At 41.5% G+C, this 17,352-nt stretch overlaps 1 protein-coding gene across 2 annotated transcripts in view; it reads right to left on the bottom strand.

Annotated features, from left to right (window-relative positions):
* The window catches only part of LOC145349004 (E3 ubiquitin-protein ligase SH3RF3-like), a 312,100-nt gene that overhangs the window by 34,613 nt on the left and 260,135 nt on the right, over positions 1-17,352 (bottom strand). For both annotated transcript variants that reach the window (XM_080197200.1, XM_080197201.1), the window contains 2 exons: positions 12,078-12,431; positions 8,738-8,844 (listed from right to left, as the gene is read on the bottom strand). In XM_080197200.1, the coding sequence (XP_080053326.1) occupies positions 8,738-8,844; positions 12,078-12,431 (461 nt within the window). The remainder of the gene's footprint in view (positions 1-8,737; positions 8,845-12,077; positions 12,432-17,352) is intronic.

The following is a 17,352-nucleotide window of genomic DNA, read 5'->3' as shown; positions in this document are numbered from 1 at the left end:
GTAATAAATGTGTTGCAACATTCATAGCTTTGCAAGAACTTCAAGTTATGCAGTAACAACTTCCATTTATATGGCACCAATAACATAATAAAACATTCCAAAGTACCTAATAGCACCATCTCACAATATTTTATACTGAGTCACATACAGAGGGATTAGGACAGATCAAAGAGGTCAGTGTTAGGAAGCATCTTAAAGGAAGAAAGGGAGAGGTAGAGACCATGAAGATGTTTGAGGGGGAATTCCAGGCTTTAGGAAGAAAAGCAAAGTACTGTGGATGCTGGAGGTCTTAAATAGAAGCAGGAAACATGGAAATACTTAATGAATATTGTGTGGAGAGAGAAACAGAGGAAATGGTAAAGATTTTCCAGCCTTGCCGGTACCTCTTTACATTTTCCATTCCGCCGGCAGCAGATCTGGCCTAAATCCTGGCTAATAGTCCAGATCTGTGACCTTTTATCAGAAATTGGAAAAGAGAAAGGTAATAAGTTTTGAGCAAGTGAAAGGGAGGTGAGGGTGTGAAAAAACACAAAGGAAAGCTCTCTGATAAGGTGGAGGGCAGTGGTGATAAAAAGACAAAAGGTTCATGGTGCAAGACCAAAGGGAGTAGTGATGGGCCAAGTTAAGACACAAAAGATGTGTCTAGAGTAAGTGCGAATGGCAGGATCATGAGTGTCACTGTTATCCAAAAGCAGAGGAAAGGGAAAAAGGAACAAGAGAGAAAGAAAAGTAAGAAAAAGGAAATAAAATGGGGTGGAGGTTCTGCTCTAGAATTGTTGAACATCATGTTACGTCCAGATGTGTCCAGTAGGAAAATGAGATGTTGTTTCTCAAGGTTGCTTTAAACTTCACTGAAACTTTGCAGGAAACTGGGGACAGGAGGTTGAGAATAAGAGCAAGGTGGAGAATTAAAATGACAGGTGACTTGCAGCTTAGGGTCATCCTGTCTGTTTGGTCTCCTAAGTGTACAGTAGACTACATAGTGAGCAACAAGTACAATATACTGAAATAAAACAAGTACAAGTAAATCTAGGGGAGGTGGTGATGTAGTGGTATTGTCGCTAGTGATCCAGAGACCCAGAGTAATGCTCTGTGGACCCAGGTTTGGATTCCACCATGGCAGATGATGAAATTTGAATTCAATACAAAATCTGGAATTAAAAGCCTAACACTGACCATAAAACCATTGTCCGTTGTTGTAAAAACCTACTTGGTTCACTAATGTCCTTTAGGGAAGGTAATCTGCTGTCTTTGCTTGTACTCTAAAATGTACATTACTCTAGAATACTTGTACTCTAAAATGTAGTCCTTATAATTTTAGATAACAAAGCTAGTTGCCACATCACAGTGGGGATGTGATGACATTGAGTTTTTGCTGGGGGCAGATTGGCAGAGGGGGAACAGGAGAAAGGGTTGGGCATTTGATTAGAAAGGATGGGAGCATGGCAAAAGGAGGCAGCAGGAAAAGGGCAAAAAACACACAGGTGACATGAACAAAGCAACAGGGGGAATAAAGCTGTAAGCCTTCATTAACACAACTCTCTGCCCACATTTCATAAAAGGCTTCCTCACAGTACGGAAGCCATATTTTTGGCCAAGACAGAACTTAAACTATTTTTGGGTTTTTTACATTTTTACTACGATACTGGACAGACCAAAACCCTTTACCTTTCGAGGGCACCAGCTCCTACACTGCAGTGCCAGGAAGAGTTAGGGAGCCAAGGGATCAGATCGTCATGACCACCGCAAAACAACATAGCTTTTGCATGCCTGGGAGTTTGAAGCTCCTCCAACTCTCCATGTGGAGGTGATGACATGTTATTGTTATTCACCCACACAAGTAACTTGTACCAAAAATTAATCCTTTTTTCAATAAACTACGCATGTTAATCTTTGTTCCAACAACATCTCCAGAATTTGAGGACGCTGTCCAGCCAGATGAAGCTCAAGCCCCTTCATAACATGGGCAAAGAATAGTGAAAACGTCAGTCTTGCTGGTAGCAGCTATATTCTTTTTTCAGATCGTTATGCATTCATTGCTGTTAGAAAACATCTGCCCTGTAATCAGGACAATTTCAACAGCAAGAGGACAACAAGATGAAAGTAAAGAACAACCTTGTGAAGCAGTTCTGTACAGTAAAAGCCCCACAGTTTATCTCACAGCAGTTTTAATGCTCAGGAGCATAAACCCAATTGTATTTGGAAAGAAGTTGTAGTATTTGGAAGACGTTGTGTATTTGGAAAGAAGTTGTAGCTTTAGAGCATGATGACTGACTGGCTACCAAGAATTTAACAACTGCGATTTACCCAATTTGACATTTGTGTCCTAAATCAGCCACAGCTTAGCCACAACATTCTTGCCTCCGTGTCAGATGGTTGTGAATTCAAGTCCCACTCCAGGACTTGAGCACAAAAATGTAGGCTGACACCACAACGCAGAGCTGAAGTAGTGCTGCACCTTTGGAGGTGCTGTTTGTCAGACGAGGCATTAAACTCAGGCTCAGTCTGCCCTCTCAGGTAAAAAATTCCATGATACAATCTCAAAGAAGACAGGAAAGTTATCCTCACTGTTCTGGCAAATACTGATTGCTGAAGGGTCCCAAAAAGGGTCCCAAAAATTGTAACATTCTTGGGAACTTGCTTTGCACAGACTGGCTGCAGCTACACCACAGCAGTGATTACACGTCAAAGAAAGCACCTCATTGGTTGTGAAGTGTAGTTATATGCCTTTAAGGGATGATATCACTAGAAGGGAAATGTGTCATGTGATCTGGTCTTTGCGCCCGTTTTCGGGTGCGACACAGTGGTAAAGTGGGTCGTCAAGCACCGAGTGCAGTCAGCACCAGTTTTTGTGGCCGGTGCCATTTTACAAGCGCCAGATATCCATTGCGGTAAGTCTCTCACCGGAAATGGGCGAGAAGCAAATTAATATATTTAAATCTATTGAAATTAACATTCGCATCTGCTTACCTAGCCAAACACTCAATCGTTCTGGCTCCAACCCCCCCCGTCTGTGATCTCTCCGGGAAAGGTTCATGATGGCAAAGAATGGACATGTTCCTCATGAACGGGGAGCAATCGACCTGGCCTCACCAGCGGAACCAGAGACTATTGAGGCCCTCCGCACCCACACCTCCCCCCCCCCCCCGAGGCTGAGGGCAAGGGGGGTGCCCCTTGGGCAGTGGCAGGCTGGCAGTGCCACACTGGGACCTGGATGCCCAGCAGACAGTGCCAGGAACTGGGTCTAATGGGGGAAGGACCAGTGTGGGCGGGACTAATGGGGGAGGAGGCCCACTGCCACTCTGTGGTCCACAATTGGTTGGGGGGGGGGGGGGGGGGAGGTGGTGGGGAGAAGGGGGGCTGCCGGTCCATGATCGGTGGGGGAGGGCATCCACGATTAACCTGGATGGTGGATGACTTGGTGGGGGCTGTATCTTGGGCTGCAGGCCCCTGTGATTGCAGCAGAGTCGGGGCGGAGGGGGGGGGAGCTGCTTCAGGCTGCCTGCAGTAGCAGGGGCCTGACAACTCTCTCTTTTGTCAGACCCCTGCTATTGCATGTGCAGCATCAGAGGCCTGCACATGTGCACTACCTCCCTCTGCAGTCTTTTGGGCACTTTAAGCCCCGCCCACTGGCTTCTGCAGTGTGAATGTGATGCACTGAAAATTTTGTAGCAGACTGTGTATGGGGGGAATGGACAGAGACTAAAAACGGGCATAAAAGTCAGATCTGAAACACTCCCGGTATAAAGTCGACCTAGCACTTAGAATGAAAACAATAAAATTGTTTTGGGAAGAGGACAGCACACAGCTCTGATGCCATCAAGCTTTATACGTGGAATAAGTGTTCTCATGTGCCTAATCTTAATAAATGAACCCAAGATGTGATTATCTGTTCCCTTTTGAGTGATTGGCGCGTTGTATCCTTGACAGTAAATAAGCCCAAAATATTATATCATTATAATAACATGATATAAAGTGTTTTGGGCAGTCCCAAGGTCATGAGAAGTGCTATCTAAATGCACATTTTTATTTTTCTCTGAGAAAAGGCTATGTGGTTCACTGCAGGCGCAAGTCTGTATCCTAAAAATCTCAGTTCGTTCCAATGCTGACTCCTAATTCCTTATGCGTGTTGACAGCTGCCTTTGCTACCGAAACAACAGTGACTGTATTTCAAAAAAATTAATTGACTGTGAAATGTAGTGTGGTATCTTGAGAATGTAAAAGTCATTATGTAAATCCAGTTTTGTTTAAGATTTAAAAATCAATTCCAGTATTCTGGATTAGAGCAGAAGCAGATATGATGTCGACTTAACTTGGCATTAATGATTAACCTCAGGTATGGGTACTCATTAGGATCCAAGTTAACAAAGATATCAAACTGAATGATCTTTTACGTAACTTCTTTTTTAGTAGTTAAACAATGGTAAGAGCTAATACTGGTAACCAACATGATTTTGAACCACAACTACTCCTAGCCATAACATATTACTCTAAACTTGATCAATGTCAGAAAAACAAAGATTTGTAGTGTACCAGCTTCTGCATTTTAGCTACTACCCTGAGGTTTTATAATCTGACTTTTCATTGGCAGTGCCTTTCGTTGACATGTACTGTGAAATCTGAATATTTTACCAAATGCCTCTGGGGACACTTAGTTCAAAGTGTTTTGTATGATTCACCATGTAACAGGAGTGGAATGAAACCCAATTGTGCTTCATTGGCCAGAAGAAACAGAATTGTTTGATAATTAAGTCAAACACATGTGCTATATGCTGATATAGTAAGCCGCTGTGAAATAAGATTACATTTTTTTCCTCATACGTTCATCTTTAACATAATCCCCAACTGATTTTTTTTGTTTGAAAAAAGAAGTTCAAATCTGTCCCTGAGCCAGCTTCCAGATGCGTTTTTACATGCCACAGAATTCATTGTGCTATCTGCTCTGAGTGCCTGTGAGGATTGAAGAGCTGCCTCCACAGGTATCCACTGCAAAGGCCAGCGGTACTAGCAATTCACCCAGCTCCGGCTTACACAAAAAATATTGCCATTCTGCTCAACGCACTCTGGAAATCAGGTCACCCCCTCCAGGCCTAAGCTACTGGCTGGCTCTCTCACAATGGGTGGTCTGCAGCAGAGCACCTTTTGGTCTCTCCAGCCTGTCCACTACGTTCAAGCAGGATATGAACCTGTAAGCGGTTTGAGCTTCCAAATTATAGCTTCATTCACATTTGGGTCAGAAATTAATGATTCACCCCCAAAGGTCCTCACACGTTATTGCTTAAGAAGCTGCAGGAGAAATATTTTCTGTTCGTACTGTCTTCCTTCTGGATAACTCCTTACCCTCCTCAGTCTCCTCTGATGAGGCATTATTCTCCCTGCTCCAATGTTAACTTGCCTTTCACAGCAACAACTTGCATTTAACTGCCCACCTTTAATATAGTAAATCTACCAAAGTGCTTCAAATAAAATTGACAACCAGATATTAGGACAGGGGTCAAAGAAGTAGGTTCTTAAAGGAGCGTCACAAAAGAGAGAAGACTCTCAGAAGGGTTTAGTGAAGGGATTGCAGAGCTTAGGATCCTAACATCTGAAGCCATGTCTGTTAATGGTGGACCAATTAAACTCAGGGATGACAAGAGGCCAGGGTTAGAGAGGCACAGAGAGTATGGAGGTGTTTACAGAGGTAGGGTGGGGCAAAGCCTTGGAGAGAATTGGAAATAATTTCGATTTACAGTTGTTGCCCAAAGAAGACCAATATAGGTCAGTGAATATGGGCTGATAGGTGAAAGGGATTTGGTGTGAGTTAGGATGCAAGCAGTAGAGTATCAAATGAGTTCAAATTATGCAGGGGTGGAAGATGGAATGCTGGCAAGCAGTGCAGTGTAATAATCAAGCATAAAGGAAACAAAAACAGGGGTGAGGGTTTCAACAGCTCAAAGGAAGACAAAGGTGCTTGTTGAAGGCCAATCATCTCAGCCCAAGAATATGGCTGCAGGAGTTCCTCAGGGTAATGTCCTAGAGACTCAACCACCTTCAGTTGCTTCATCATTGGTCTTCCCTCCATCAAAAGGCAGAAGTCAAGATGTTTGCTGATGATTGCAAAAATGTTAAGTTCCAACTTCTCAGATAATGAAGCTGTCAATGCCCACATGCAGCAAGACTGGATAATCATCAGGCTTGGGCTGATAAGATGCAAGTAACATTTGCACCACACAAGTGTTATGCAATGACCACCTCCTAAAAGAGAGAATGTAACTAACTCACCTTAGCATTGAATGGCATCACCCTCACTGATTCCCTGACTATCAACATCCTTGGGGTTACCAGTGACCAGAAACTTAACTGGACTAGCCAGATAAATACTGTGGCTACAAGACAAGGTCAAAGGCTAAGAATTCTGCAGCAAGTAACTCACCTCCTGACTCTCCTAAATCTGTCCACCATCTACAAGATGTAAATTAAGAGTGTATTGGATTATCTGAATGAGTGGTGTTCCTACAACATTTAAAAAACTTGACACCTTCCAGGACAAAGCAGTCCATTTGATTTGATCCATTATCTTAAACATCCATTACCCCATCACTGATGCACAGTAGTAGCATTATGAAAGATACATTCCAGTAACTCACCACAACTCCTTTGACAGCACCATCCAAATGCCTGGGCTCACATCTTACAGTCTCTGGATCGTCAGAGACTGGACATATGATAAAAGATGCTCATCAGGACATGCAGAAGTCCTGATGTGTCATCCAAAGTAAAAATTGCCCAGGAAGTTAAAACTTGCCCAAGACCACCTGTGAATGTCTCCGATTCTGAGCCAGTCAAGAGACTTGAGATAGATCTGTGCAACTTACCTAGATAGTTAGCCACAAAATGTTAGTTTAAAACCAGATCTAACACCTGGGCAACTCAACAAACACCAGCCCTCCAATCTGCAACCTGGAGGTGCTCAACAGGCCACAGGGGCAGGCCAGAGGCAGCATCACTGGAGCAAGAGAAACAGAATTATTTGATGACCTTTCACTAAAATCAAGCCAATTCTGATGAAAGATCATCAGCATGAAATGTTAACCCTGTCTCTCTCTCCCTCTCTCCACAAGTGCTGCCAGACTTGCTGATCATTTCCTAGATTTTCTGATTTTATTTGTGAATTGTCTTGACAGCACCAAGGGAGAACAATGGAACTGGTGGCTAAGGAACAGTATTTGTGATAGGGAATGAAAACAGTGGCTTTGATTTTACAGAAGAATTTCCGTCCATTTAGGATTGTATGTTGGACAAGCAGCTTGACAATTTAGGGAGATGGAGGGGTAATGAGGTGGTAATGAGGCAAAGCCATTGTTGGCACCCTGCATATAGAACCTTATGTGTTTCTGGATCAAGGAATACCAAATATAATGGTAAGCCCAGATGTCATACTGGGTTCTCAATTTCCCCAAAGTGTGTTCCCCATTTCGTGATCTGTTTGACTGCTTTACATCATTTACACCAGAGTTTAATTTAGACAAATGCAAGGTGACGCATTTTGGTAGATTGGACCAGGGCAGGACTTACTCAGTTAATGATAGGGCATTGGGGAGAGTTACAGAACAAAGAGATCTCAGGGTATATGTTCATAGCTCTTCGAAAGTGGAGTCACAGGTGGACAGAGTGGTTAAGAAGGCATTCGGCATGCTTGGTTTCATCAGTCAGAACATTGAATACAGGAATTGGGACGTCTTGTTGAAGTTGTACAAGACATTAGTAAGGCCATACTTGGAAAACTGGGTACAGTTCTGGTCACCCTATTATAGAAAGGATATTATTAAACTGGAAAGAGTGCAGAAAAGATTTACTAGGATGCTACCAGGACTTGATGGTTTGAGTAATAAGAAGAGGCTGGATAGACTGGGCGTAGGAGGCTGAGGGTCGACGTTATAGAGGTTTATAAAATAATGAGGGGCATAGATAAGATAGATAGTCAATATCTTTTCCCGAAGGTAGGGGAGTCTAAAGCTAGAGGCATAGGTTTAAGGTGAGAGGGGAGAGATACCAAAGTGTCCAGAAGGGTCAATTTTTTCACACAGAGTGTCTGGAACAAGCTGCAGAGGTAGTAGTAGAAGCGGGTACAATTTTGTTTTTTTAAAAAGCATTTAGATAGTTACATGGATAAGATGGGTATAGAAGATATGGTTCAAATGCGGGCAATTGGGATTAGCTTAGGGGTTTTAAAAAAAAGGCGGCATGGACAAGTTGGGCCGAAGGGCCTGTCTCCATGCTGTAAACCTCTATGACTCTAATCCCCAGTAGAACCAGTAGCTTCAGACCTGAGGAAGTCAACAAACTGGAATTCACTCATTTAAGACAACAACACCCTAACTTCTCCATCTCACCACAGCAATTCTCATTTCACTGAAGTTCAAACTTGGCAGCATAATTACACATCCACCAGAAATTCCTTCCAGGTCCTTTGGTCTAAGTATTACACTTTGGATAATTGCTGTCTGGCTTAACAAGGTGGGAGAGTTCCTGAAAAAAGTGGTGGATGAGCTCATTTAGGTCACATCTGTGTGGTTTATCCCACCTGACCATGCATTGCAATTCTTGCCAAGCAAGCACAGGAACACCAGGAAGGTGATACATGGCAAAACCCATTCCCAAGTCAGTTTCACAGGCACAGCACACGTCACTCTGATGCAGATGTTTGAATGTGCAATATTCAGACTACTGAGCTTTAATCTGAATGATAACTTACATATTGAGTGGTAGTTGTGTCTTTGATGCTGTTGCCTGGTCCCCTATGGTGGCTCCTGGTCTAGGTCCCACTGCGCCAGCAGCTGCATTAGCATTAAGAGGTGAAGCCTAAGAAATATAAAAGACAAGGTGGATTTAGAACAAAAATCATTGATCAGGCTGCACTTCTAAATCATTATGATTCTGAGCTACTTCAATAACAACATACATTCATCCAGCCCCTTTAACATAAAATGTCTTAAGGCGCTTCACAGGACCATTATAAAGCAAAGAATGACACCTTGCCTCATAATGAGATACTAGGTCAGTTGACTAAATGTTTGGTCAGAGTATGCAGGCCTTTCAAATGTAATTGCATGGCCGTACACATGCTTTAACTTAAACAAGCTGACTTATGTTCAGCCTGCGTGGGAACTTCAGAGACGCTGCATGGTCACGTGAATATCGGCTGAAGAGTCCTGTATCAAGTAAACATTTTCCCAGTTCAACCTAAGATCAGAAGAAATAGGAGCAGAAATAGACTGTTCAGCATTTCAAGCCTACTCCATGATTCAATAAGAGGCTCAACATCACCTTCATGCATCATTCCCATATCCCATTCCTCTAAACTCCAGAGAAATTGACCCATTCTACTCAATCTCTTATAGAACAATTGCCTCACCCAGCAATCTTTATAGACAACTTATATTGCGCTCCCTCGAGCGCAAGTATGTCCTTCCTTAGCTAAGAAAAGCAAGTTGCGCACAGCACTCCAGGTGTGGCCTCAACAATGCCTTGTTTAATTGTGGTGTTGGACTGGGGATGGATATAGTAAGAAGTCGCACAACACAAGTTAAAGTCCAACAGGTTTATTTGGAATCATGAGCTTTTGGAGCGCTGCTCCTTCACCAGGCGAGTCAATTGCGTAAGTGTAGTGAGGTGAGATTTCATTTATTCTTTTTACTCCAATCGCTTTGTAACAAAAGCTAAAATATAATTTCCCTTCCTAATTGCATACTGTACCTTCATGTTAACTTTCCGTGATTCATGTACAAAACACACAGGTCCCTCCAAATGGACATATTTCCTGATATCTCACCATTCAAAGAATAATTTACTTTTTAAAAATTTTCCTACCAAAGTGGATAACTTCACATTTTGCCCTATTATGTTACCTCTCTCAAGTTCCTGTCCACTCACCTTAATTGTTTATATTCCTCTGCATCCTCTTTTGTGTCCTCCTCACTGCTTGCTTCCCACTAACTTTGTATTGTAAGCAAACTCTGCCACATTACACTTCTTCCCTCATCTAAGTTATTGATACAGACTGTAAACAAGAGGGCAAATATTAATCCTCTGGGTGTACCACCAGTCTGCCAATTACCCATTTATTCCTACTGTATGTTTTCTTTTAACCAATTTTCAATCCAAACTTTATACATTAACCCTAATCCCATGAGCCCTTACCTTGTGTAGTAACTTTTTAAGTGGCACTTGATTAAATATTTTTTGAAAACCCAACTAACAGCATTCATAAACATAGAAGATAGGAGGAGGCCACTTGACCCTTCAAGCCTGCTCTGCCATTCATCACGATCATGACTGATCGTCCAACTCAATAGCCTATTCCTGCTTTCTCCCCATTAGTTCTCTCTTATCAATTATTCCAATTACTAGCTCAAAAACATGAAGAGATCTGTCATTTCATAAACCTATCTTGATCTCACTTAATCATAGTTTAATTTTCCAGTTGTCCTTCTATGATGTCCCTAATAATAATTATAACATTTTTCCTACTGCTGATGTCAAGCTAACTAGCCTATAGTTCTCCATTTCTTCTCTCCCTTCCTCCTTGAATAGCAGTATTACTTTTGTTATCTTCTGATCCACAATTCTGGAACCTAGGGAATCACAAGCACTGTATTCACTATCTTTGCAGCTACCCTTTTTAAAACCTTTTGATGTAGGTAGGTCACCCATGCATCATTTAGGACTGAGATGAGAAATCTCTTCACTCAAAGGCTTGTGAATCTTTGGAATTCTCTATTGCACAGAGCTGTATAAGGTCAATTGTTCAGTACATTCAAGTTAGATCTCGACAAATATTTGAGTGCTAGGGGAATTAAGGGAAGTTGGAGCTAAGGCAGAAGAATAACGATGATGGGCCGAATGGCCCATTTCTGTGGCATAATAATTCTGCGGTGAGCTTTTTGAATGCTGGAACGGGATCGAAGTACTAAGTGGGCTGATTCCTGTTCCTATTTCTAATGTTCTTATGTATTTAATGGGTAGTGATCAGATTTCAGAAATGTTATATCATTCCATGGGAGCAATATGAGCAGAAATTTCAGATCATAGAAGACGTGGTCAAATCTATTTTACTGTGAACATGGAACGCAGGACAGAGGAACAAGAAAATTAGGCTTAATGTGAAATGTTGTGTAATAACCGCTTGAGTGTATTAATATAGACATTACCAGCAGTATTTATAACAGAGGTGAATAGCTCTGCTAAAACAGCGGATAGCATCATGAAGTCATTTTCAGTTGTACATTCCTGGAAATAAGCTTTTAAAAAAAATACATAAATTGGATTTTCAATATATATCTTTAAATTACATTTGCAATGAAGGATGTTAGTAATTGAGAATGGAACATTTTGCCATTTCAAGTACTCAATGTCAGCAGTGAGCATTCACAAATAAGTTGTGGAATAAAACTTTCTCTACACTATTCTGACAATATGATTTAGCCAAAGCCTCAAAAGAGCGCTTACTCTATAGCAGACACGCCATTTGCTACTTTCTATTGGAGTTATTTTTGAGACCTTTCGGAGACTGTCAGTTAATTGTGAAACAACATGCAGTTTGATGGTGTAGGCTTCTTGTGGGAGTTTTTCCCCATATTCTGTTTTATTCAATATGGGGGATCTATGAATTATTATTGAGAAGGTTGCCAGCCCTGGTCAGATGTATTCCCAGAGATTTCATCACATGAACTCTCACCTCTAACCACCCCACCTAGTCAGGCAAAGCTTTTCTTTGCCTCAATGAGTAATAAATAAAGACTCCAAAAAATTGAAACAAAAATGCACATATTTGTTCCAATACTGATTTCTTTTCCTAAGTTGCTTGCATCAGGATCTTTATTCCTGGAGACTCCAGGACAATCCTGGAAAGTTGGCAACATTAGTCACTAATGGGGAAATCCTATCCCAATCACCATCCAGTCCCTTCCTAATTTTTATGAGTAGATCTCCAGAACATACAAAGCTTCAAACCAAAGAGTTTATGAAGACAATTCACTTCTTTAGAAGGTGTGACTTTGAATCAATACTAGTATATTTTGCTCAGGTTACTTTACCTGGGAAGGCGCACTAGATGATAGGTGTGGTACTTCTCCAATCCTGGCAACTGCTCTGGGGTCACTGGAACTGATGAGAACTGGTGCACTGATTTCCATCGAGTGCCTGTTGTTGAGGGCTTGGGAAGACTTGTGTGACATGCTGAACGAAGTGAAAGAATGCCGTTTCTTGGCATTTTTCTTGCCGTCAATACGTCTGTGAACAGCGCTGGCAGCTCCGCCACAATTTATAGGGGAGCTAGGTGCCGGGCTGGCTCCTGCATTGGTCGCGGCTGATGGAGCTGCATCAACGTTCTGTGCAATTGACAGGCACTGTTTATCCATCTCAATGAGCTGTTTTGCAGTCGAATTAAGCTGTGGGTAAAAATAACAACTAATTAAAGATCATTAAAATATCATGTGAAGAAGTTGCTCCGAAGGAGTCATGTGGACTCAAAACGTTAACTCTGTTCCTCTCTCCACAGATGCTGCTAGACCTGCTGAGTTTAACCAGAGTTTCAATTTTTGTTTTATATTTTCAGCATCCGCAGTATTTTCCTTTTAATCAAATCGTCAGTGTTCTTTTTCACTAGTCACATGTATTTGAGGCAGAAGTAGTAAAGTTACAGGGTGATGGTGCAAATAAAGACAAATGGGACTAGTCTCAGGTTGTTCTGGCAAAAAGCCAACACAATTGGGATGATTTGAACCCCAACAAGGGTGGGTTTGGATCAGATGAGAAGTTTAAAAACTTTTACATTTCAAACCTGACCACTTCTGGTTTTAATGAAGGCAGGACCTGGGGTAGGTAATCAATCCTTTCTCAGGAAGCAAATTGGTCGACAGATCCTTTTACAGAGGCTGCATGCCTCCATTTTAACATACTTTTCATTTTTAACTAATGTTAGCCACGTTTTCCAAGCGTCAGGTAACCTGAAATAGCAAAGGAGGCAAGAAGGCTTCGATCCACCATCTCTCATTTATCACACTGCTTTTCCAACATCCAGTACTGGATAAGCAGAAATTTCCTCCAACTAAATATTGGGAAGAGTGAAGCCACTGTATTAGGCCCCCGCCACATGTCTCATTCTCTACCAACTTCAATTCTCTCCCTGGTTACTGTCTGTGGCTGTGTTGGACCATTCACAACCACGGTGTTGTATTTGATGGAATTTCCATCACATATCCATGGAATTGCCATGACCACCTGCTTCCACTTCCATAAGATTGCCTGAGTCCTCCCCACTTCAACTCATCTATTGACAAAACTCACATCTATGCTGTTGTCATTTTCCAAAATTCTATAGATTCTGGAATGCTACCTGCAGATTGGAAAGGAAAAGAATGTAATTGGTCTGTTTAAGAAGGGAGAGAGAAAATGGAGAACCACAGACTGGTTAGCCTGACTTCAGTAGTGAGGAAAATGTTAGAATCTATTATAAACATTGTGATAACAGAATATTTGGAAAGTAATGATCTGATTGGGCAGAACATGGTTTTATGAAGGGGAAATCATATTTGAAAAACCTATTGGGAGTTTTTGTGGATGTAACTAGCAGAATAGATAAGGGGGAACCAGTGGCTATGGAGTTTTTTGATTTTTCAAAAGGCTTTCGATAAGGTCCCACACAGGTGGTGACAACTTAAATTAGAGTGCATGGGATTGGGGGTAATATATTGGCATGGATTGTGAAAACAGTTTAGGAATAAACAGGGCATTCTCAGGTTGGTAGGCTATGCTGGTGGGGTACCACACTGATCGTTATTAGGCCCCAGCTGTTCACAAATTATAACAATGATTTGGATGTTAAGGTCAAGTATAATATTTCCAAGTTTGCAGGAATGTAAATTTTAGGATGATGCAAAAAAAACTTCAAATGGTTTTGGACATACTTAGTGAATGGGCAAGAACATGACAGATAGAATATAACGTGGATATGTGTGAAGTTATCCATTTTGGCAGAGGGAGAGTGGTGCAGAGTGTTTCTGAAATGGTGAGAGATTGGGAAGTATTGATATCCAAAGAGACCTAGGTTGTTACTAAAAGCTAACACGCGGGTGCAGCAAGAAATTAGGAAGTTAAATGGTATGTTGACCTTTATGGTGAGAGAATTTGAGTAGAGGAGTAAAGATGTCATGCTTTAATTGTATAGAATCTTGGTTAGACCACACGTAGAATATTGTCTGCAGTTTTGGTCCCCTTACCTAAGGAAGACTATATTGGCCACAGAGAGACTGCAGCCTAGTTTCACCACACTAATTTCTGGGATGAGTTCAACAACTTCAAACCATGAAATCTGTCCTCTAATTTGAATCTTTGTAATTCTCTAACCCAGAGAACTGTGGAAGCTCAGTCATTTACCAGAATTTTACCACCTCACCTGCTCAAGGCTTGTGAGATCCCACTTGAGGCCAAAGGAGAATGCCACTTTGCGAGCCTCACCTGCCCCAATGCTGGTAAAATTCCAGCTGCTGAGTATGTTAAAGGCAGAGATTGACTGATTCCAATGACATCAAGGGATACAGAGATAGTTTGGAAAAAGTGCATTGATCTCATCATGATCTGGTTGAATGGCAGAGCAGACTTCAGAAACTGAATTCCCTCTAGACTTCCACCTTGTGTAAATTTGAGTTCATTCAAAATTCTGCTCTCCATTTTTTTGCTTCCACCAAGTTCAATTCACTAATCACCTGTGCTTACTGACCTACAATGCCTCTTGATCCAGCAGATTATAAAATTTTCAACCTCATCTTAAAATCCTTTGATAGCCTCTTCCCTCATCTCTAAAACTCCTCCAAACCTACTTTCTGTACTTATCCAATTCTGGTGCATCTCAATATTAATTGCTCCATCAGTGGCAGCCAAGCCTTCAGCCCCAGATGCTCAAATTCCCTCCCTAAATCTCTGCACATCTCTCTCCTCCTTTAAGAGACACCTTCAAATCTAACTCTGAAAGAGTCTTGGTCTCAGTGCTAACATGGTTTGTGTCAAATTTTATTTGATAACACTCACATAATGCATCCTGGATTGCTTTACTATATCAATGTTGCTACTTAAAGGGAAGTGTTGGTGTTAATCCTTAAGGAGGTCAGTTACCAGCAGCTTGCATGTGAGGAGGAGCAGCAGCAATGTTTCCTCAAAGCCAAAAAGCTAAACAGTAACTACCCACCACCCACATTGACACCTGACTTCTGCTGATTGTTTTTTTCAGAAAGAACTCTTCAAAATGCAGCTAACAAAAATACAACAAAACTTACTCCAACTTATAAATCAAAGAAAGAAGCATCATTATTCCACACTTAGAACCTTGCCCTAAACCAATCTAAGCTCACCACAGTGCTATAGTTCCTTATTTATAGTGAATCAGCTGGTCAGCTGACTATTACATCACTCTGTAATTGGTTCCTTGGGTCAGTTGACACTTACATCTTGTTCCATTGGTCACATTACGTCCAATACAAAGTTGTTACCGGTTACATTCTAACACTGATTATTATCTCACTGCATCCTTGTGCAGCAGGTTTTCCTGCCCTACTTGCAACCAGGCTATCAATCCAGGGGAACCATTGGGGAAAAATGTTCAGAAGTCTTCCTGCAGTTGACATCTTTAGGACACCTTTAGGACATTCCGAAACCCTTTCCTTCCTTCTTTGCTCATTCTTCTGCCTCTTGATTTCTCGGGCCTTGCATGCTTTCACCATTCTTTTGCCCCATTCTTTTGTCAACTATGATTGGTTGACATATTTAGGACGATCAGAAACCTTTTCCTTTGGATTTTCCATCCATAACCTGTACTTCAAACATGCATCTCAGTAAATATGGGTCAATGGATCAATTTGGTTCTTGTTTTTGCAATAAACATCAATGGTTCCTGGAAGCAGAATCTCATTGGTATCTTTGTTGTTGATCCCATAACTTTAAACATTAGTTTATGTTTTTCTATTTTCTAACTATTTACCCATGTCAATGATGGGGCAAAGCAATGATGAAAGCACACAAGGCCAAAGAAACCAAGAGGCAGAAGAATGAGCAAAACAGAAGTGAAGAAAAGTAAGAAAGAAAAGATAGCGGCAGAGAAAGAAATAGATAGCAAAAGAGAGACTTTCATTTTAGCAGCACAAACCTCCATAGCTACAGGGGTACAAATGGCTTTGAGAATTATTTGCTTAGGTCCAGCCTCAAAGCATTTGGGAAGTATCAATATAACCAGTACACACATCCTTCGGTGTCTGACGAATGAAGATCCAACTGCAATAGCGCATTATGGTCTGGCGAACAGGTAGAAAATAGACAAGTGGAGCTGGAGGGAGGAGGGAGAGAAACTTTGAGGAGGGGTGCAAGAGAGTGAATACAGTTGGCTGAATAATGATGATTAATGATTAAAATGATTAATAAGTTTAAACTCATGTATTCCTAATAATGGGTCAGAATGCACTGCAGTTATGCTGTGGTAATTTTATTCACCAGCCAAATGTTTACAGCCTAATTTATGCTCCCTTTGTATTACAACCTGCTACCCGTTGGGGTTCCGATGTTGGCAGCACTATAGAAGGCACATCGCTATTACCATTACAGGCTAGAACCATCTCATGATTAGACCACTCCAGAAGCGGATGCTTCCAGCAAGAATGGAAATGGAATGTAAATGCCCCATGGAACAATTCTCACAGCTGGGGGCTGGTAATGGCCAAGAACATTGCCTTTATTGTCCACCAAGATAGTGATTTTCCTACTTGTGATTTGTATAGATCTTCCTTAAGGTTAGTGAAGGCCAGAAAAAAACAGAAAGATGAAGTTCTAATCCAGGTTTTAAACAGCCATGCCTGCCCAATTCTGTTGCTTCATCCTTTCTATCAATACAGTCACATCCACCCTAAAACATGCCAAATTTCAGTGCAACATCGCTTAAATTCTGAAAATTATCGATAGCAGACACAGAGTAGAATAATGGGATGTGGGGATTTTTAAAGCAAACTTATTTATCAGCATTATTTCAGCCTCAACTCCTACAGTGACAAATAGGCAGGAGGATGACTTAATTTATTTAATGTGATACAATTGCGGTAAATTTAGCCCATGGTTACTTGCCTGTCGCTGTGTCAATCCCTAAACACATCATGGTACAACTTGGTAGAATTCAGTGCAGGATTTAAACTCCAGCTGCTCCTATGGAGTTGACTAACAAATCACAGACTGTTTCACTCAGTTCCAGTGATTTTGAAGCCTAACTTGGCACAGGAGTCCATAACTCCACGTATCATTGCGATAAGAACTAACTGTCTGAGGCGTACAAAT

The sequence above is a fragment of the Carcharhinus amblyrhynchos genome, chromosome 10 (genome assembly GCF_965287045.1).
Source record: "Carcharhinus amblyrhynchos chromosome 10, sCarAmb.v2.hapA, whole genome shotgun sequence".
In the NCBI taxonomy this organism is placed as follows: Eukaryota; Metazoa; Chordata; class Chondrichthyes; order Carcharhiniformes; family Carcharhinidae; genus Carcharhinus; species Carcharhinus amblyrhynchos.
This window is presented reverse-complemented; position numbering and strand designations above follow the sequence as displayed.